The sequence below is a fragment of the Pleurodeles waltl genome, chromosome 6 (genome assembly GCF_031143425.1).
Source record: "Pleurodeles waltl isolate 20211129_DDA chromosome 6, aPleWal1.hap1.20221129, whole genome shotgun sequence".
Lineage (NCBI taxonomy): Eukaryota > Metazoa > Chordata > Amphibia > Caudata > Salamandridae > Pleurodeles > Pleurodeles waltl.
This window is the reverse complement of record NC_090445.1, coordinates 45,822,060-45,844,344: the sequence shown is the minus strand read 5'-3', so window position 1 is coordinate 45,844,344 and position 22,285 is coordinate 45,822,060. Positions and strand designations below refer to the sequence as shown.

The window sequence follows — 22,285 nt, the reverse complement described above, 5'->3', positions numbered from 1 at the left end:
CACGCTTATAATGTGATTAATAGGAATTAGAACAACAAGGACATCCAAATCAATAATGTAATTATCTATTGTCCATTACGTGCCTCTTTTCACCGTGGCAACGCATTCTGAACGCCACGAGCAGCCATCGCTGCACTTTCTCCAGCTGGTCGGATGGTTTGTTGTGGCCTGTACCGTGAGGTCATCACGCAGCTAAGCGCGTCGACGTCATATCCGCCACAGAAGCCTGCTGGTGTAATCAGTCCACCGTCAGCGCACAGCTGAGCTGCGCACTGAGAGCGCCCGGACTGTAACCTGGTGACCACAGACCCCCGGCCGGCAGCATCGCGGCGAGGGTTGTCTGGCACTGAAATGCAGGTACTGTTTGAGCTCTCCTTAACGGCGTAAGTTACATTTTTAGTATATTCGACAACTTACTGGTATTACAACATATCATAAGACAAAGATACGTGGTATAATATTCATTAGTATGTGAATTTTTTGTGAATTAATACATTTGACTGCATAATTAATTCAAATAATTTAATTATCCGTATTCATTAGTAAGATAAAATTCATTTATATTTTAAGAGGCTGACGAACCCTTACGCATAAACAACCTCAATTGATTACCACCAATATACCGCAGCTGAAACTTCGAAGCAACATGTTTCACAAAGCAAGAAAAGTCTTGATTAGAAAGTTTCTTGAAGGTTTAAAATAAATGCTGACACAACCATGTGTATAGCTTACATATTATAAACATTGACTTAAAAAAAAAAAAAAAAACATTCCAGGTAATTAAGACCTGACAGGCAGTGTTTTAAGAACTCTTCACCCACCCCACCGATGTAACATATGGACTATTGTACTACCAAACTCCTGACCCCTATCACCCATTTCTCTGTGTATTGGAGATAGTATCAGATCCTGATTAGGACTGTTCCACGGCCGGTGTCTTGGGTCAAACCACCCGGACTAGTTGAAACTGTTATTCTTCAGCTTACAACCTCTATGCTTTTAGTGCTCATAGTTTCGTTCACCGGTTAAGAGTAGACTGGTTTTAAATTTCTGGTAGGTTTGCAAAATGAAGCCCTTCTCTTTGTGATATTTTTGGACCTTCGCCTCACATGGGCTTGTGCAAAGTGCAATGGACTTTAACCTTGATTCTCTATTTTACAGTTGGTTGCTCTAGTAATTGGGGCTTTGACGTTGGAATTGTCTCTACATGTGAACACACACCCTTTCTGCCTGGTTTCGCTACATTGTTTTGATTGTTTTTTTTAATTAATGTACTAGATGAATGCTCGTAGTTAAAATGCTGCATGGGCAATAAATCCAAAAGCAGGTTATCTATTGAGTCACTTTTTTCACTCACTAAACTTACCCAAGAGAGAAGAGAAGTTTAGAGTCCACTTTTTAATGTCGTCTTGTGCAGTTCTCTGTAGCCTCGACCGTTCATGATGTATTTCGTTTTTGAAATGCTGTAACGAAAACACCATATTTTGTGGACGCCCAGTCAAATAGCACTTGTGCTAGGCATCTTGCTGGCATTGGCCTTCGTGGTAGACAAATTGTTTTGAGTGCCACTGGATTAGATTTCCAAGCGATTTGTGGACTTAAATCACCTGTTCTTATTGAATCGTGCATATATCGTGTTCTGAGAAGCATGGGTTAGAAAGTAGTGGTGTATGACATTTGCAAAACGTTCCTTTTTGTAATTACGAGAAACTGCCGGAAAAATACATAAAATGTAAACTCAACATTCAGGGCTTTAGTTTAGCACGAAATAATGCAAGGGTACATTTTGCACACAAAATAGAGCCAAATAACAGACTTGAAATTACACATCATGGCATAGATAATGCTGGAATTTTGATTAGCAAGCGTAACATGAAATGCCAGAAAGTACACCAACATTTACCCAGAATGTATCAGATAGAGGACAGAAGTGTAGATAGGAAAGATACCTGCCTGGATGGTCTGCAACTTCCCTATATGAGTACTACTTTACTATGTCCAATTTTAAGTATCTTAAGGGTTGCGGGGCGACCTGCAAGAGAGTGGCCGGTTTATGCGTCAAATCTCTTCATGGCCTGGATGCTTTTTTCTGTTTTCTGATGACTGTCTTGGGTTTGGTGGACTAATGATTGTTCTCAGTGTAAATATGTCCCGTGGTAGTTTTGGACAGTTATAGTTCTCACTAGCTGACGTTATAACTGTTACCTAGCCTCCCTAGCTACGGTCACCCATTGTGATTCTTGTGGTTTACGGACACCATCGACGTACAGCTCGCCCTGATTACAATCTGCAGTTGTCGAGTCCTAGTGGTGGCTTCCGTGGGCTTTGGGCACCCTAGTTATCCAGCTTGCACTGATTACATCTGACCAGGACATGTCTGATTGAGCTGTTCTGTCACTCGGGCACCATTATCATTTAGCTGCACTGTTTACAGCTGACCATATTAGGATCTAGTTATGGTGGTGTTGAGTGTCTCCTGGTCTTGAATGTTGTTCAGTGTTGATGTCTGTTGAGAGTACATCCGTTTAATTACTCATTTACCAGGCATTTTGCTGATTAAGTCAAGCCCTATGTTGATTAGTAGTCTATTTTGATGTAATTATTTTTTAATCATGAATTCATTCTAGCTGTTCTCCTCTGACATAGATCTCTGTAGTGAGTTATCTGCCTGGGCCGAACGCACCAGGCACCTGTCTCCCATATTTGAGAGGAGGCATAAATGTTTGTGGAGATTTGCAGCGCATTGACTAAAACAAGTGATTGACTGGACCTGCTGACAGAAAGATCTATTCGGAGTATTTTAGGCATTGCAACCGAGAATAGACCTCCTATACAAAGCGGATCAAACGGACTCCTACATATATGGCACAGATGCCACTATTTCTTTTAAAAGTTGCTGTGGGATAACGCTCGTGAGCTCTGGGGAAATTCTTACACACCTGCAGGGTAACAGTTAAAAAAAAAAAAAATATATATATATATAATGTGTATATGTAAGAAAATTGTTGCCACATATGACCTGTATAGGACATAAAGCTGCCTATTTGTGGCATGTGTATTGTAGTAAAGCCTATTCTCCCTCCTCATTTGAACAAACCAGTAAAACATTAGTTTCAGCAATTGCTTTGAGGGACAGAAGACGCTGGTATTTTTTTTTTTTCCTGCTGGTGAAATCTTTTTATGTTTTTTATTTAAAGGAGCTTGCTTGTTGTTTTACGTTCGCAGTGAAGTAGCACTGCATTCCCTCCCCCCCCAACCAAAAAAAAGTGTGATGTAATTACTTAAATGCTGTTACTTTACCTGCTGTTGCTGAGATACACTATGACTCAGACTTTTAAGGGAATTAAATAATCGTTCGTAAGTAATAAAAAATGTTTACATACAATTTCGGTTAGGGTTGGCCATTTCATGTAATTAATGTTAAAATCTTTTATTAATAAAATTAAGTTCTTAAAATTTGGTGGGGTTCTCCAAAACATTTGTTTGATTTAAGTGAATGAACACGAATAAAACTAAGCACGTAACATTTACTATAGTTGCCTATTTTATTTAACAATTACAGTTTGTCAGAGGAAGGTTTTGCTATTGTGGTAGCTCAATTTATTTTAAACTGCATTAGTGTTAATGCTGTTTACATTGGTTAGGATTATATTTTAGTGACATAAGTTAATGTTAATCTATTCACAGTTACTTGCGAATTGATTGTATGTTTATCTTAGCGTTCCTTATTCCAATTCTGGTAATATAGTTGTTTGAATTTGAATAGGGTTCATTATTGTTTGTCATTTAAACTATTTTACATGCACTGATTACTGTTAATATAGTAGGAGTAAATCTTTTATTTTTGTTTAAATTGTGAAATATTATCTTTAGTTGCTGTACATAAACTCTACAAACATAGTCTTAAAAATTAAGGTTAAATGCAGTCAACGCAACATGCACAAAGCAAATTTATAAAATAATTAAGGAAAACTTGCAGCATGCTATTCTTAGAAACAAACCAGTGCAGTAGCGGACAAAGGAGAATTAAATATGTATGATGGTTTAGTGTAAAAGCGATGGTTGAACAAAGGGATATTTTAATGTTGGAGATAGTGGAGTAAAGTAACAATCATTTCGTCACTTGCAGTACGGTGGTAAAGTCGTTCAAAATGGTATCTGGAAGTAATGACATATATCCTTACTGATTAGGTCTTGCATTTCAAATCAGGTTTTACAGAGTTTCTTTTTCTTAATACGTATTTTGAATGCCATTTTAGAATTTCGAGTTGCAAGGGCATTGTCTTAGTGCCATAAAAAGTGATGAAAGTTGGTAAGAGTTGCCTAAATGACATTTGTTTTGGTAACTAAAATTGACCAAACTCAGTGCTCCAAGTGGGAAAATGAACATTGATTGTTTGTACTGTGCATCATTTTTTCAGCCATGGACCGAAAGCGGAAATTAATCTGTGATACATTTAAAGTGAAGAAACGTAAGGCAGAGCCTATCAGCAGATGCCTAGGAGACGAGAATGTGGCTCCCACACTCTTTCCAGGTATAGACAATCTTGAGTGAGAGTCCCCCCAAACAACCCGTAACTATGCTTCGGTCCTAGGTGTGGTGTTTTCATCATCCCTCATACTAAGGCCTATGTCTTCTGTTTCAGCTGGCCTGCAGGATGCAAGGGCCGCTTTGCATCACCTAACTGCACTGTTTCCACGCAAGCTGTTTGAGGACTGTCTGCCCCCTGTGGTGATGAAACACCAGATCTACGGCCTAGTGAAGGATCGCACCACAGTTGATCGCCAATTGGTAGGGCATTGAGATTCAAAGAGCACTGGTTCAGCATTCCAAAAGTAAGATGGGTATTATGGGGTGGTGGTCATGGCATCTAGTCCATGTGTAGTGTGTGGCAAGACCTCAACGTATAGCAAAAGTAATTGAAAAGTGCAAACATCAACTCCATACAGAACAAGTAGAAGGAAAAAACACACACGATATTGTACAGGTAAGGATAATGTGCATTTACGGGGAGCGCAGCAACAGACTCCCATTAAGGAATTTTGTGTGGGACAATGCACACGAAGGGTGCACCAACATACATCCACACATGGAATAAAGCACAGTATGCATATATGGTCACAAAGAAAGCAGCTACATTTATAAGCATATACAGAATGCTTGTATTCCGGAAGAGGTAGATATAGAACTCTGCATAAGAAAAAATATTTAAGAGCTTTTATATTTAATTGTACACAAACGGGGCGCCGTTTTGAAAAAAGTGCATACGAACAAGTACAGGAACACGCTCACATTATGAGTGTGTGTGTGTGTGTGACACTGGAAAGAGTTAACCAAAATCTCTGGATATGTGGAATAATACAGTGAATGAAAGTAGAGACATAAATACTTACACACATAGGATAATTTACAGGAAATCACCTGCTTTTAGGAGCACATACACAGTTAATAAAGTCCATGAGCATCCTCACTGAAAGCAAGATGTACATATAGAAGAATGTATAGAAAAGCATACACTTAGAAGCTTGTTCATATTGAGTAAAGTACATAAACGCAGTTACTTCGTGGAAGGTGAGTATATGGGTGGCATTGTGGTCAGGTGGGTTGATAGTTTTGCAGAAATGGCTGTTTTATATTTGGAGGTACAGACATTGCTAGGAATTGGGTGCTTGTGCTTAGCATTCTGGTGATTGTCCTTTCTAATGACTATTCCTCAGAATCATTGGTTACGTTTTACCATGCCAAGGGGATGACTCATATATACACACTTCTTTTCTGGAGGAGGACTGGTCATGACAATAGGGGGGGACTCAAGTGCAATTAATAGAGCAACAGCAAAAAAAAAAAAAAAAAATGCAAGCATGAAGAATTTATCCATAACCCTGTCTATTAGTAGGGTCTAGCTTGTGCTAATGCAGTAACAAGGAGTCTCCATTATTCAGGCTCAAGGTTTCCCACAGCACTCCATAAAGCTCAGCCATTTTGCTTACGCTGCCTTATACCTGGAGAGAACGAGGTTTTGAACAAGATCCATTGGAATTTAGAGAAGTAAAAGACCATGTGAAGCTTCTCCAAAAGGGCACCATGGCCTGGTTTCTTCATGTCTGTGGGAAGCACAAATAATGAGGAGTCCTTGCTAATAGAATGATATATAGGGCAACGCCACCCTGGGTGGATGTTTAAATGTTGTTACCAAAGACCCTTCTGATCTCTGCTTAGCATGCATTCATTGTCCTGTTGTGGTCTCTCTGTTTAAGCTGAATTCTTCCAGATAACCTTTTTGAGTCCACATTGAGATTATTAACAATCTCTCCCACCCCCCCCCCCCCATTCCTCCCAAAGAACAAAATGAAGGAGCAGGGTGAGATCCGAATGTTCCAGCATGGCTTCGACACTGACGTCTTTGGTGTGGTCTTCACAAAGGACTATGTAAGCAAAGTGCGAGCAGCTGCAGCGGGCAAGGCAGGGTCCACCACAGTTCAAAAGTTCCTTGAGAAGGTGCTGCCCTCATGCCATGATATCAGCTTCAGCAAAGAGAAGATGCTATTGCAACATGGCTTCCAAGACCGCGAGATCTCGTAAGTGCACACTCTTTGCTATACTCCTTCCCTTGAGTCCTCATGCAACCTCAACCAAGTAACGTAACCCACAATCTCACAAAGCTGCGTTTTGGACTCGGAACTTGAATAATAGGCAGTGTTGCAACTCAAGCCTCATGTGCATTTGCAGGGCTATAGCAAGGTCTCAGTACAAGAATAAAGCATGGTGCAGTGTTAGTTGTGCATTGTTCTCAATACAAAGGTAATAAAGGGTATCTAAGGTAAGAAAGCAGAAAGCGAGAGGGGTGTCTGTGTGTGTTTGTCTTTGTTTTGTTTCCGGCCAGGATTGTATTTCAGACAAAGCTTTGTCCAAGTCCAATTACTGGAGCTCTAAGGAATGTAGCGGGTCATTGGCAGGTCTATGTGTGGGTCCCAGTGCCAGGGTAGTAAAGAACACATCAGGTCAGGATTGTGGTGCATTGCTATGCTTTGTGTGTGGGCTGATTACTGGAATAGCATGCATTGGTAGATGTCAAGATAAGCTGCATTGACCACAGCTGTGTGTATAGTAGTACCGGAATGGGTGATGCAGCATACTGTATAGGAGTCATTCACCTGGTAGTTGGACTCAGATGTGCGCCTTTCTTATCTTTTAGAATATTATGTGCTGGAAGGCAGAACTGCATAAGCCTCACCCCTTATTCTAATTTAAATAAACTAAGAACACTGGCTTCTCTTTAACATGCTGTCCCACATTTCTTTGCAGGCAGCTTGTTCACGCCGGTGTGCTGACGGTGAGGGATGCTGGAAGCTGGTGGCTCGCGATACCAAATGCTGGGCGATTCGTGAAATACTTTGTGAATGGTTTGTAATTTCTAGGGCAGAGATATGCACTAACATTTCATTCACCCTGGCATGGTGATATTGTGCAAAGCTTTCACAGAAACGTACCTATAATTCATTTTAAACCCTGCACATTGTCTAGCCAAACACCTGAGGCCTCCAACATCCTAAAAGCACTGTACAAGACAAAAGATAGTGTCTCCTTATGTGTAGGAATATATTCATTGGAAAACTAACACATTTAAACAAGCATTTGCAGCACATTGGGGTCTCACATTTGCTTGAGTTAGAGCTATTAGCGTTGTAAAATCCTAACCGGACTTTTCTTGCCACATAAATTGAAAATGAAAAGTAAAACAGTTGACATAAGTGAGTTGATTCAAAGTTCCGCAGCTGCCGTGAGCGCGAAGGAGAGACACAGAAGTATCGCCCACAGTGAAACGTATTGACAAAAGTGCAATTATCCATTGGGTGGATGGCCATAGCTGTAAAAGAACCGCTGCAAAGAGGGACAAACGCAATGCAGTTACCAATGATAACAACGGATGTTTGAAAGGCACGCTCACAAAAGGGTGATAGTGATGGGCATGCGGTGGGCGTGGTTAGAAGCCCACAGATACATTACAACAGGCCAGATCGCTTGCACGCTCGACCTAAAAAGCGTTGGACCCTCCCCCGCTTGTAGGTGTTTGCTGCTGTCATCTTCATTCTTGTTTAGGCACCCAGTTGTGAAAAGCTCGGGTTATTGACCGTGGGCATTATGGAAAGAACTTCTCATTTTAAAGAAGTTGTTAATCAGTCTGCTTAGCTTCAAGCTAATTATTTTATCACAGGGAAACGCTTACTTTTAGCACTGTCCATCCTACTATTTAGTAGTTTCCTGCATTATAGGTACACGTTGTGCTCAGCTGGCAAGACTTTTCTTCGTTGGCGCAGGCCTCCTTTTTAACTGCCAGGGTGAACCTTAACAATCGTACATTTTTGCATCACTGTATTTAGTTTAACCTGTTGCATAACACTTGTTACTGTTTAGTATGGTCCTCCTTGCCAGGGTCCACTCCCGCCAGTTTTAGGTTGTGATACTTAGCATCAACAGAACTGTTCTTATTACAAGCTCATAAATTCCAATGGAGGCTGTTTCAACCAAAATGGCAGACAGCCACGAGCCTCTTATTTGTCGCAATAGCAATTAAAAGACAGAATGCCAAAATTTGCTGTTGGTTGGTGTCAGAAGCAGATCCGGTAGTTTGCAGATCTGCTGTGGCCCTGTATTGCGATTTATATTTGGATGACTGAGGTTGCCTGATTTAGTGGAGAGAAAGATGAGACCCAGCAGTGTCCAGTTAGGAGGGACTGTGCTCTTCATGGCAAGGAGCTGAGCAAACTATACTGGTGCTAGTGTGTAAGGGGGTGGGGGGGGGTTACAGTAGACTGGGCACATTTCGGATGGTCTTGTAGTGTGTTACACCCCAACTCAGTATGACAAATAGGGCAAATAGTGGCCATCTTGTTAGAGGCAGAGCAGCGTAAGCAAGGCAGCCGCTTGTACTATATTTCTGGAAGCATTTACTAACACAGTAGCTGCCTGAAAGTGTAAATTGCTGACCGTGTGGGTTGTTTTTAGGGCTCCCCCACTTACAGCTCTGTTTGTGAAAGACCTTTTGTGGACCATACCAAGAACAGTGGACTTAAAGTATGCTTGTTGTTTTCCATTGGTTGTCTTTATTGTCACTCATTACTTACTTCTTATTCAGTGACTTGTCTTCCTTTGTTGTGTATTCTATGGACCACAGCCCATTTACCATTCTTTTAATGAGATGACTTGTATCATTCCTTTGCCCACATTTAGGGAACTACTTTAATGAACTACTCCATGCCATGAGAGTACATGTGTATTCTTGCTCTCATGTGCTGCTTCTCCACCAATATCCACCCCCGTATCTTCCCCTCCACTTGACTCTTACCTGCTTCTCCATTGCGCCTCTACTGATTGCCGTCCTTTAAATAAAAGGTTTGAACTTCTTTTGGAGGCCTGGCAGCTGTTGTTTGTTCAAGGGCTGCACTCCATTCCAAAAAGTGATTTGGCATAACTCTATACAGAAGTATTTCTCCCTCCCACCCCTCCACCCACCACCACCGCCGTCGCGGCCACTTCTCCTGCTCTTGTTTCCAGCCCTTGTGCTCCTCTTCTTTGCTTCCCCACCCAGGCCCATAAAATGATTTATTTCTAGTTGCTTGGGTGGCCCAGCAGCTACCATTTTTTGCCAGGTCACCCGCATTTCAAACAGCATTTTCGTTATATAAAATGTGATTCTTTTTATTTGTCATTCCAAGTGGCGTGTACCATCTTAGATCGGTAAATTAAACAAAAAAAAAAGGAAATGTCCTATACATCGTCACACATGCATGCACATACATCAAGGTGTATCCATGCACGCCTCTACAGAGCGATGTGGCTGCACAGCATTGGCAAAAACCTGTGGCAAAACCAATAGGTCAACAAGATGAGACCTACTGGCTGTGCCAGTGTTTGTTGCTGGAGTGGTGAGCGAAATCTTAAATAGTAGCTAAAATGGAAAAGGCTTCTTTTGTGACCCCTTCTTTATTTTGCCCCCTGCACAGTACTGTACAAAAGTTTGCATGCTGAGCCCTAGCCATATATGCTCAGGGCGTGCAGAATTTCGTGATTATTCATCTAATGACACCCAAAGGTATTAGCAACCCAAAAGATGTATTTCTAGTGGTACCTGCAGCTGAACCATAAGCAGAGTTACTACTGCCAGCTCTTATAAACTGTAAACTCCAGCCAACTCCCTTTACGAATCATTCACTCCTACTGTATCCGAAGTCCTGTCACAAGCTTCTTTCTCACTGCCCAAAGTGCAGGGCAGATGTTACATACACCATCCAACGAGCTGTCAGAACCTCGCATACTGTACACAAAACAAAAGCCGCTCATGTAAAGTACTCAGATGTACTGCGCCAGGCATCTCTGACGTGCCATAGAGGCCTCCCTAGCATTGCCTCCTAGCATTGCACAGGCATCTTCTATAACTGAAGTGCTTTGACTTTTTCTTCCTTTCCTTAGTTGCTTCCTTTCGTTATTTACTTTGTTGTTCTTTGGTTTTGTTTTTGTTAGGTCGTAAAACCCTTCTGGGTGTAATTCGAAAAACCAAATACAAGGAGGTGCTCCTGCAGGACTTCCAGAGTCGAAAAGCGCCACTCAATGTGAAGCTCGGCCTGCACTACCACATCTACGACCTCATTGGTGCTGAACTAGTTGACTGGTAATGCAGAACTTCTGTAGAAAGTACTGGGAGAGTGAGTGCTTGCTTCCTTGCATGGCCTGATGCGCCTTGTGCCATTGCTGCGGCTTTGAGGAGGTGGTTGGAAACCAGAGGGTTTAGGGTGGCGTTGCTGATTGGATAACCTTGTGAAGATGTGATCTAGAGAAGGGCAGCTTGGCCTTTTAAATGGACATACTTAGAGGTGGGTGCAGACTGACATGTGGCGGTCCACACAGGAGCAAGAAATGTTAAACCTCTTAGCACCCATCCTTCCTGTTTCATTCCACTCAACATACCACAGAGGAGGGCAGCAATTGCTCTGCAGCCACATGTCCTCCAGCAGTGCCTCACTTAATAAGCACCCCAGGAAGTTCTACCACAGGCCTCCCCATCTCACTCCCTGAGCCCACTCTGATGCATGTCTGTCTGTCTCTACATCCTGCAACACTCAGCACTGAGACTGGCCATTGGGCCGCCCTGGTCCTGTCTCGGGGTTCTAGAGAGAGCAGCAGCCATGCAGGGCGCTCCCTTGCCTGCACCTCGGTGGTGCACTAGTTTGCTTTCTACCCGCCAAGGCCCTGATATCTCTTTTGAAGAGGTCACTACAGACCTAAGCAGCACAAGCCCATGAGTGTGTCAATACATTGATACACTGATAAACCCTATCTCTTTCCACTTCCCATAACCTTTAAAACCAGACCTTGTGGTGCGCCTCCTTCTGCAATTAAGCCCCTTTTGTTTACATCCTAACTCTTAATTGCCCCAATACCCTTTTGGTATACACTCCGCTAGAGGGCATCTATGGACCAGTGACCATGTGCTGTAAAACAAAAACTCCCAAGATGGTCTCTTCAGGGTGGTGTGCACTTACCCACTGGAGCTGGGTTGCTTATCTCGTTGTGGTGAGGTGCCCCCTTACAGACCAGCCCTTCAGTCCATGTCTCTTTAGAGTAGTGTGAAGTTCCCTTAATGCCAGGGGTGGAGTGCCCGTGTCTAGGGTAAGGTGGTATTTGCTTACTAGCTATTGCTTGGCAGCATACACCCTAGGGCTGGGAATGCTAGTCTTTTCAGAGCGGTGAGTTGTCTTCTTACAGGTCAGTGCAGAAGGGCTTGCCCGCGTAGAGGCCCGAGGAGTGTGTTATTGGCTAGCAGCTGATGATTAGTCTAGTGCAGAGGTGGGGGTTGCCTAGTAGTTGTTGGCTTAATTCCATTTTCCCCAGAATGGCTTGAAGACCGCCTGGCTCTGCATTGTTGTGTGTTTGGTGTTAAACATGCAACACAGAGCTTTGGTTTGGAAGGAGGCAACCACCGCTGCCCACCTTGAAAAGGCACCCCTTCAGTCCAAGCAAGGGCATGCTTCAGCGCCAGCCTGAAACAAGGCACCCCACCTGATCTGCAGACGGCGGACACGGACAGCAGTCCCTGCCTGCCCCTGGACAGCCGTTGCATTTCACAAGACACTACCCCACCTAGCACAAACCATACCAGGGTGCTGGGGTTGCAGACATCCACCACACCTCTGGAATGCAGCAGGGAGCAGCACAAGGTTGCCCTGGACCACAGTTCAGGGTGATAACGAAATATCATCCCACCATGCACAGACAAGCAGTGCTTTTCAGGCAGGAGGGGGGTTCCATTTCAGGGGTGGGCAGTGGTGATTGCTCCTTCCAAACAGATTGTGATACGGAAGCTCTGAGTTGCAAAATGATCACAGGTAATCTAACATAAGAGAAGCAAAGCAGTGGTGCACAACCAAGCTGCCTATGGCTATCTTACCCCCTACGCTTCTAACTGCCCTCTCTGTATTCTCTTCCCTAGCATCCCCACGACATCCGGAACCTTGCTGCGCCTGGCGGACACCTGATCAGTGGTGTGCCTTACTCGGTGCCCCAATCCAAGATGGCCTCCCTAAGCTTACTGGTGTAGTACAGCCACCTGTGCCTTTTCCTCCCACGACGGAGCGTGCCTGAGAGTCCAGGCCAGGAATGGAGACCTGCTCTGCCAGTCTTCTGTCTTTTTTTTTCTTTTAATTTATTTCGAAGTCGATGCCAGTACTTTTCTTTTGTTGGAATGTTGACTTAACAAAGTGGGTATTTGAACAAATGGTTTACAGCCACTTGTAGAGAAAAGGGTCTGGGCCTTCTTTTTTTATTATAAACTATACTGTGATGAAATGTTAGTTGTGAAACAGCTCATTTAATGCTTCTGCTGTAAAGGTGGCTGTATCCCGCAGGTCACGGTTTCGAAGCCAAGCAGCAGATAGATAAGTGTCTGCGGACGATAAAACGAGTGCCATTCAGCAGGGTACTCTGAGGTATAAAGCACTACGAAGCTGGGGGAGGGGGTTTGCAAGCACTATATGACTGAATTGTGTTTACATTTGTCCTAGAAGGGGCACAGACCTCTTACGGAAGAAGGTATTTCTCGCACAGATTTGTTAAAGTTTCCATGAATGCGAAGGGTGTTGCCAATATCTGGTTTCAGGCTCGCATAAGGGAAAGCGTGCTCAGAAACCTCCTGGGAACACTCTAGTAGCTTATAGGAACTATTCCTCGCAAACCAGGTGTAGGGAAGCCTTGGCTTCCTATGAGACAAAGCCCACACTAACCAACTTACGCTCAGAAATCCTGTCATCCTAGGGGACCTTAGCACAAGCCAGCTGGTAAAGCTCAACACACTATCTCAACTAGCCGTGTCAAACTAGCAAATCCTAAGGGACCTAGCTGTCACCAGCCTCTCTGAAATTCCTTCATCCTACAGTAGCTAGCCTTCACAAACAAGCATATGCCAAAGGCTCAAAATCCTATGGGACCTAGCTGTTATCAGCCTCTCTGAAATTCCTTCATCCTACAGTAGCTAGCCTTCACAAACCAGCATATGTCAAAGCCTCAAAATCCTATGGGACCTAGCTGTCACCAGCCTCTCTGAAATTCCTTCATCCTACAGTAGCTAGCCTTCACAAACAAGCATATGTCAAAGCCTCAAAATCCTATGGGACCTAGCTGTCATCAGCCTCTCTGAAATTCCTTCATCCTACAGTAGCTAGCCTTCACAAACAAGCATATGTCAAAGCCTCAAAATCCTATGGGACCTGGCTCTCCAAAGTCAGCCAGGAAGCCCCAGCATCATATGGAACCCTGTCCTCAAAAACCAGAATATGCAGGGGAGGCTTAGATTTCCATGGAGCCTATCTCTTGCAAGCCACCCAGGAAGCGAGAGCATGTTATGGCATCTAGCCCTCAGAAACCAGCATAAATCAGTCTCAAAATCCTCACAAACTGTTTAGGACCCTCGGCACCCTATGGCACCCAGTCCCCACGGGAGTAGCTGAGTCAGGGACCACACGTTAGGATGTACTTTCATAGGGAAGTCTCTTTACTTTCTGGGACCAGTCCTTGCATGGGAACCCCGGTGCCTTGCGAGTCTTGAACACAGATTGGGCTTGTGCACCGACAAGCCGTGCACTTACTGGGACCCCCCCCCTTCACTCCGTCTCCTGCTCCCCCGTCCCCTCAGATAGCCAGGCATTCTTAGACGATCACAGAGCAGCTACAGTGGTGTTGCTTGGGACCAGAAATGGCCAGGCAATCTCACACCTGAGTTTAGATTTGGTAAGGAGCCCCCACCTCAAATCCCAACCCTGTTCTTCTCTAGGAGAGAGGTACATTGATCACACAGGAGCTCCCAAAACATTGATTAAAGAAGGGGTGCTGTCCACTGAGGCAGTCTTGCTAAGCAAGATCTTTGGTTGACCTGTGTTCTGCAGGTGCATTGGGCTTGTGCCAAGGGACAGCCATCCCAGCTGCCAACTGGTGCCACAAAGTCACCTTTACACCCTCTGGGCCTTAAGAATCGTGAGTGAGTTTAAAAGACCACATAGCTAGGAGATCCACTAGTAGAGTGGACTGGTGCGTTCCTAGAGTTGTCGTGCGACAAAAGCTCCATAGATACTGCAGGAAGATCCCGTAGAAGCCTTTTAGGCGCACCCCGAACCATGCCGTGTATCCAGTCACATCCTGTCCTTCTGTTATGACATTGTCGGAATATGTCATGACCAGGACTGTCTTGACCAAAACCTGAAAGGATACTATAAGGGGCAGTCCTACACCACGGGAACAATGTGTTTTCCAAAGCTAAAGCTAGGATTAGAAATTGCAAGGGCCTGGTCTGGATTAAAGGTGACTGCACAGACTAGGAAAATAGACCTGGTTAGGCTGAAAACCTAGGAACAGAGTACCAATAGAGCTACGCACAAGGGAGTAAAAACCAAATATAGCCACTGAGGTGTTCAGGTGGGGGGAGGAGGACGGCATTTGTTTTAGGAGGTCGTGGTTGCACGTACTTTGGGTCCAAACGCGCAGTGTGTTTGTGATTCTGGAGTCTCTGTAAGGCTAGTTTATTGCTATCATGATGTAGAACATCATTCTCTGCAGATCTTTTTTCGTCGCTTCTTAGAAAGTGCACTCTCACCCATTTGCCAAACACCTACACACTTTGTCTTCCTGTGTTCTGAATGGTCACAATAAAGGGTGTGAAAATCTTTGTGTCCTGGTTTTTTTGGGGGGGCGTGGGGGACCTAACTTTTGTCTATGCCTGCGAACAACTGGTGACTGGTCCATTCTGTGAGAGGTGCGCTGAAGAAGGCATCAGAGGTGGCCTCTCTGCTGCTAAGCCTAAGTGGCCTGGAAGGAGCCCTGTGCCATACGTCTTGTGTTTGATGGCCGGTGATGCGGCCTGGGTGTCCCTGTAAGCTCCTGTGTGGCATGAGTGAGACCACTCCAGTGCTCCCTGATCTCTTACGCATCCGTGAGCACAGGAAACTGGTACTACGTGGGCATCAGCAATGCAATCTTCCTTCGTGCCAAGAGGTACAGCATGTGCATAAGCAATATAGTTTCCTTAGTGCCAACGGGTACAGCGTGGGCATCTGCAGTACAATCCTCCTTAGTGCCAACGGGTACAGCGTGGGCATCAGCAATGCAATCTCTCTTGGTGCCAAGAGGTACAGAGTGGGCAGTAGCAGTGCAAGCTTCCTTCGTGCCAACAGGTACAACGTGGGCATCAACAGTGCAATCTACCTTAGTCCCAAGAGGTAGAGCATGCGTGGTAGCAGTGCAAGCTTCCTACGTGCCAAGAAGTACAGTATGAGCATCAGCAGCGCAGGCTTCCTTAGAGCCAAGAGCTGCAGCAGTGCAAGGTTCCGTAGTGCCAAGAGGTACTGCATGGGCAGCGGTAGAACGTGTCTTTCCCACACACCACAACGGCGCAGGCAACAACCGTGCAAGTAGCAGCAGTGTAAGCCGGTTACACAGAATAGTGCAAGATTCAGACACTGGGTACGACACAGGGAGTTGTACTGCACACTTAATTCCACATGTACAGCTTGTGCAGTAGCAGTGAAGGGCAAGCCTACCTCCCAAAGAACACACAGCCTGCAAGGTTTACCAGCAGTAGGTACAGCACAGCCTGCAGTAGTGCAAGCTTCCCACACAAAGGATAGCACAGACCGCAGATGTGGTAGTGATGGCGAGCAGTCACTGGTGCTCAGGAAGTTAGGGTAGAGGGGTGTTTGCTCAAGACTTAACAGTCACGCAGCACTACAACAACTGAATGTACAACCCAGTGCTTGACTTTCAAGGAGCAAAGTAGTTTAGTGTTTGTTAGAAAGGAATACTACACACATAAGCAAAGCACAATTTCGTCTCCTGTGCACTATTAGGTAGGGAAGCGCCTCTATACCTCCGACCCTCCTAAACTAGATGGTTTCCCCCATCTCTTAAACTAGGGATTCTGGCTTAAGTGCAGGTCACCTCCCACCAACATACACTCAATCTCTCCCTGTTCAGCTCACTCAAGCCTTACTGTTTGGTTCGTAGTTCACTCAGTTCTTACTGCTTGGTTTGCGCCTTTCTCACTTCTTACGATGGAACAGACGTTTTGGGAAGCTGTCCAGCTTCGCCTCTGCGTTTGTGATCCTTGCTGCTTCTGTGTGGAGGTCTGCTAACTGGAAGCTGTGTCTGGGGTCTCAACGCTGGCTGCATGTACCTTCCCGGCAGACGCAATTTCTTTTGCACATTTATGTTCACTGGTGGTGGTCAAGCAGACAGGAACAACAATCCATATGGAAGGCTTCATCACAGTACAAACCAGATGGGCCCTCTGCAGACTCCGCAGCCATGCCCAAGCCAGTCTCCCTTCTGTGGTGTGGCACTACACCCGCTAATCTTCCAGTGGTGCTGCTATACACGGGCTGATCCAAGCGGCATGACCACACACAGTCTAATCTAAGCAACACGGCCACTTGCAGAACGATCTTGAAGGCAATACAGCCACACACCAGCTGATCTTTGTCAGGCAACACGTATATGCACAGGCCAACCTTTGGGGAAGCACGGCCATACACAAACGGAACAATCTGTGCACCACAGACCGATCTTGGAGTCCGACCACAGCCCTGACCAGGCTTTGGTGATGTAGAGTCATGTCCTCATGGTTGCTGCCAGGAATTGACATAAAGGTCTCCAAGTCATGCACCTGGGTCTTCAACTCACTTTCTGCAGTCTTCCTCTTCATGAGGTCCTTCTGGCACCAGGGATATGCTGCAGCTTGCTTCTTCCGCAGGGTTAGCAAGCTTCTTTCCTCGCTTAGCAGGCAAGCTGACTTGTATACCTGATCTGAAGTGCCTACAACTCTTCCAGCAAGGGGGTTAGACTCTGGTGATATCCCCTCTGGTCTAGAAATCTGACTGCTATGCTGACACCAGCAGTGGTATCAGAGCAGTCCTCTGAGGACTCTGCAGAGCACTGCCTGCCTTGGCCATAGAGGACTTGGAACTGATAAAAGTGGGGTCAAAGGTCCCACTTGTAAACAGGAAAAGGAGGCAGGCAATGTATACCAACTGTCGGCACTTTCTGAATCGGTTTGGAGTATTTCTTCTATCAAGTGTCCTTTCTTTGCAGGCTGCTCTCTAGATGTGATTCTTCTTACAACAGGCTTGTGTCCAGCCTGAAGTTACCACAGCTCAAAGAGGTGTGGGGGTTTGTGCAATTAGTTGGCATCAGCCAAACTAAACGTGTAACAGGATCAAAACAAAAGGTTGGGCTTTGGCTACAGAGTCCCCTTCATGCTGCACAGCAGAATCAAACTTCCCCACCCTTCACCCCTACCATTCACCAAATGGCAGTGGAGGAAAATTAATCAGCAACTCCTTGCTCAGCAAAAGGCCTAATTGACTTTCTAAAGAAGCTTTGTCTCCTCTTCCTCACTTCAGTGTCCAGGGCTCCTCCCTTCAGCTTCAGAAATGTTAGCAATACATTTCCACTGGCGGGGAAGACAACCTCACTTCCATCTTGTGTTACATACCAGGCCTTGGTATCTAAAATGGACCTCGTAGGCCAATTACATAATAATTTTTTTTTTTATTGTAATGTAGTGCATGAGTCTAATTGTATCATGTCTGTGAGACTGATATCACTATAATTTCCAAGAGCCTGGGTGCCTAGGCATGCCGTAAAAAAGTTAAGGTAATAATCAGTCTTGACTATACCTTCACAGTGAGAAACTACCTCTGTCCAGAATGGCTTTACCATTTTACACTCTAGGATCACGCATTGAAGATCCCATCTACTGTTCTTCTTGACAATTCCAACATAATGCTGAGGTGGTTAGTTTTACCTTCTAAATATTTTCTGGAGCTTGAAAAATGTTTATGCTAAAGAAAAAAACTTGTCTAGGCTTAATTAGGGGTCACGTTCACAGTGAAAAGTGTTTTCCAAATCAGCCAGTGTAATGTTAGAAGTAGCTGTTTAAAAAAAATCTAAATATTTGATGCCAGGTGCACTTATGTCTGGAATTTATGCAGAAGGTGTTGTAAAACTGGGTGTGGGAGGTGTGTACATTTTTCGTCCCTAATGTATGGGAGCATGTGGAGTCATCCACCTGGGTGCGCCTCCTTTATGCCAATTTTTGTTTCTGTGAGAAACATAATATCTCCTTTGAGTTTTGGAGAGTATTCCAAGACCTTTCTTTCTCAGGTATTTCATGATAATGTTCAGTATCGGGCCCTAGTGAGAGTGCCACGGACTACACAGTTACTACAGGACCCCAGCCATTGAGGTTGTTTGCTGTTAGTATAATGGAGCCCATCCCTCTGTGGTTCTGCAAACTGGGCCAAGTACAAACCTCTCCACACTTGTCTCTGAGAGTAGGGGTGGCGAGGAGTCACAGGCTCCTCAAGGGGGCTGAATGGTGAGCAAAAGCTCAGAACTCAGTCAAACAACAGACACAATTCAATACTGTCCAGCCAAGTGCTTATCATTTTAGATAAGTAAGTGCTTTTGATGTCAAAGCAAAACTAAATACTACACAATTTAACCAATCAACTATGAACAGTAGTTTAAGTTACACTATAAGAGGTACGCTACCCCTTCTTTTATCCGGTAATGGCCTTTTCTTTCTCTGTGGTTAGGGATTCCACTTTGATCGTCCCATATACTAAGGAGTAGGTAGGAGCAGATTGTTCAAAGTTCTATTGGATCCAGTAGGCAATCTAGTTCAAAGTCTTCTTCAAGGTTTTAAAACTCTCACAATCTCAGTGTGTGCTGCAGTCTCATTTATCCCTAGTTGCTGCTAGGCCCTGTGAATATCCACCCTGGCCTTGCAGTGGGCATGACGGGGGATGTTCGTGCCTGTTGAGAGTGTATTCCTCCAGGGCTTGTTCTTCATAGTGATGGCTGTTTGCATGATGATCTCCATGGCCTTGGCTCAGTCAAGTTTCCATGGTGCTGCAAAGACAGCCACAGCCCCAGGTTGCAGTGAACCAGCGCTTTGGTTTGCAGTGGATGTGTCAGTTGTGGCCACCATGCCAGTTTGTTTATTGCTGACTTGTAGTCCACTGTTCTCTATGAAGAGACACATCGTTTACTCCGCCAGGTTACAAGATGAATCCTGGACCTCACGTCCGGTTCAAGTCTAGATCTCTGCGTACAAGCTAGACTAGCATGACGCCAAGTCCAAAATAAAAGTCAGGATATCAGATATACACACAGTTGAGCCTTCCGGGCAGGGGAGCACACATATATGCAATGCAGGGGACAGTCCTGTACCTATAATCTTTACTAAGTTTGTTTCACTTGTAAGGGGGGTAGAGTTCGAAAGTTGTATGATAATGGGTGTCAATATGAGACAAAGAAATACCAGAGGCTGAAACCAATGAGCCATGTGCCAATATATCGTGCTTTTCTACAAAAAAGCAACACCCATATTGATTCACTCTTATGAAATCATAAATATGCACCAGAAAAATTCCCACCTCACAGTTCTGTGTGAAGTTAATCCAGAGAAGAAACTGACAATGACCTACCAGCTATCTGCTGCTGTTTCTCACATTGTTTCTGGCTGTGCAAACTAGGGTCCATTTTGCCCCTCTTTTCCTCGGAAAGTAGGAGATCACTAATTACAGCAACTATTGGTTCAAGGTCAGACTAATGTTGGGGGGGGGGGGGGCAGCAAGATGGTGAGCCACACATAGTTTAATGGAGCTCTGGCTCGGTCCCGATAATGCTGCATCGATCCTGAGTCCCGAGGGCCCATCCAGTCCCAAAGTTACCATGGAATCGCCTGGCGCCGGTGGAGACACGCATTGAGGGCATTTTGAACTGCCCGGTGTAGGTTGAACACCAAAATCGGATTTGACGTGAAGGAGACCTCTCCAGGGTTCCCTAAGATGGCAGTCATTGGGACTGCGCTGGGCTGAGGATGAAGCGGCCTATACCCCCGTGCCTTGTGAAGTGCAGAAGGCCCTCGACGAGACTCACACCTGCGCTGGGGTCCACAAGCTCGATGCCCTCTGTGGTGTGACACCTAGGTGGGGGCCGGGTGAACTCTGGGTGTGGGCCAGGACTCCTGCTGCATCACAGAATAAGTGCTTGCTGCTAGCTGAGGCAATCTTTGAGCAGACGCACTTTGGCCTGGCTGTGGAAAGGGGTGACGCAGAGAGGTGGCACCCTGACTTGTCGTGGCCAGGACCTGAGTGCCGAGCAGAGTGCTGTTGACAGCGGTGCCCCCAAAGGTGATCAGACGGCCCCATGAACTCAGGAGCAGCCTGGGCCTCTGTGCAGGGTCAAAGGCAAAAGATCTGATGAGTCATGGAGGTGTGGGTTGGACCAGAGACAACCAAGACTTGGTGGAAGTGGCAGAAATCGGACAATAAATGGTGTGGGTGAGCACTGAAACACCTGTATTTCTATTGTTCTAATGTGCCTGCCCCCCGAGAATGGTGACTGAACTTGCAGTAACTCTGACCTCTTGGCCCATATGCTGACCAGGATTCGCATGTCACGCACCTGGTTCCAACTACGGGGACAATGCTGGACCTCCAATCCCAGCTGGGGCAGCACAGTGTAACAAGTAACAACGGTCTGGCTCTACTGACAGCCCCCCGGGGCGAAAGGGGGAAGGAATAAAAGAAGAACCCACGTTATTGAGGGAACTGCTTGACTGCCTCACACACTTCCTAAAAGGTTGAAATTCTCTGAACCTCGATATCTTCGGTGCAGGTATACACTTGAAACAAAAAAAAAACAATGGTACTTACTATTTCTTACGTAGAACCCTTAAATGTTTATTCACAGACAAGTCTCCTTAAATGATTATTCACACTTTTGATAAACTACTCACACTTTTGATAAACTTACAGCATCTTCATAAACATTTCAGGAAAAAACAACAGAACAACCAATTCAAGAATAACTGAAGAACTTCCAGAACTCCGGAACATACAGAAAATCAGATTCTGAACAAATATAACTATAGTCTCTCGGAACCTATTTCAAGGTGCTGGATCAGACTTGTCTGGAAAACAATGACTAACTTTCAGTTTGGATATGAAAAGTTCAGAGCGCTACAACAAGAGTTCAAAGAGCTGGGCCTCAGGGGAAGGGCTCAAAACTCCAACAATGTTTAGAGTTCAAAACAGGATCACATCTCAGGAAGAAAGTCTTGAAATATCACCTCTATGGTTTAGTGTGCACACTAACCTGAGAGTTAAGTACTTAGACTTAACAATACTGGAACATGAATCCAAAAATGACAGGAAACTCAGTGCAAGAAGCCCAGCAAAGGCGGAGTTGTAACTCATGGAGGAACACACTGGAAGTGTCGCAGACTCCAGATTCACAGTCATCAGAAGGGCATAGAAGACTAGAGCGCTGGAAACTGTGCCAATCAGAATACTCCGGGGGTGCAAACAGACCTGCTACAGGGCAACTCAAGCCATGACTGTGCTGGGAAGAGGGGCCGGTGCTCCCATGAGCCCAGTAGAGAGGAGAGACATCTCTGGGAAGCTGTTGGAACTTATAGCATCAGTGACTATAATTATATGCTGGCACATAAGACTCTCAAGACTCCCGGAGGAGCAAATTGGGAAGCTTGGTCGAGCTTTCCTCCCTCGATCCAGAACATTGTCCTGAGTGACAGCCAGCGAGACGCCGAAGATTAGTGGCACGGTGAACATTTAAAACACTTACCTTCATTTTTTCAAAGATCAGGTTGTGGGGGTGCTGTAAGGTTGAGCTGCAGGCTTCTCGTTGCTGGCTGGTCAGTGGGGCACAAAGTAA

The 22,285-nt window shown here is 45.1% G+C and overlaps 1 protein-coding gene across 2 annotated transcripts; it reads left to right on the top strand.

Moving 5' to 3' along the window:
* Positions 1 to 199: 199 nt before the first annotated feature.
* STK19 (serine/threonine kinase 19) lies at positions 200 to 15,212 on the top strand. 2 transcript variants are annotated; one of them, XM_069237221.1, is made up of 7 exons: positions 200 to 357; positions 4,422 to 4,535; positions 4,647 to 4,792; positions 6,344 to 6,579; positions 7,307 to 7,404; positions 10,523 to 10,670; positions 12,489 to 15,212. In XM_069237221.1, exons 2-7 carry the CDS (start codon positions 4,424 to 4,426, stop codon positions 12,532 to 12,534), a joined length of 786 nt encoding a protein of 261 aa, XP_069093322.1. In that variant the 5' UTR covers positions 200 to 357; positions 4,422 to 4,423; the 3' UTR covers positions 12,535 to 15,212. The 2 variants fall into 2 exon arrangements, with proteins under 2 accessions (XP_069093322.1, XP_069093323.1); XM_069237222.1 differs by having other exon boundaries at positions 204 to 383.
* The last annotated feature ends 7,073 nt before the right edge of the window (positions 15,213 to 22,285 follow it).

Coding starts and splice junctions, on each gene's coding strand:
- STK19 (XM_069237221.1), top strand. CDS start 4,424: ATGGACCGAAAGCGGAAATTAATCTGTGATACATTTAAAGTGAAGAAA. Junction 4,536..4,646: donor GGCTCCCACACTCTTTCCAG/GTATAGACAATC, acceptor CTTCTGTTTCAG/CTGGCCTGCAGGATGCAAGG. Junction 7,405..10,522: donor CGTGAAATACTTTGTGAATG/GTTTGTAATTTC, acceptor TGTTTTTGTTAG/GTCGTAAAACCCTTCTGGGT.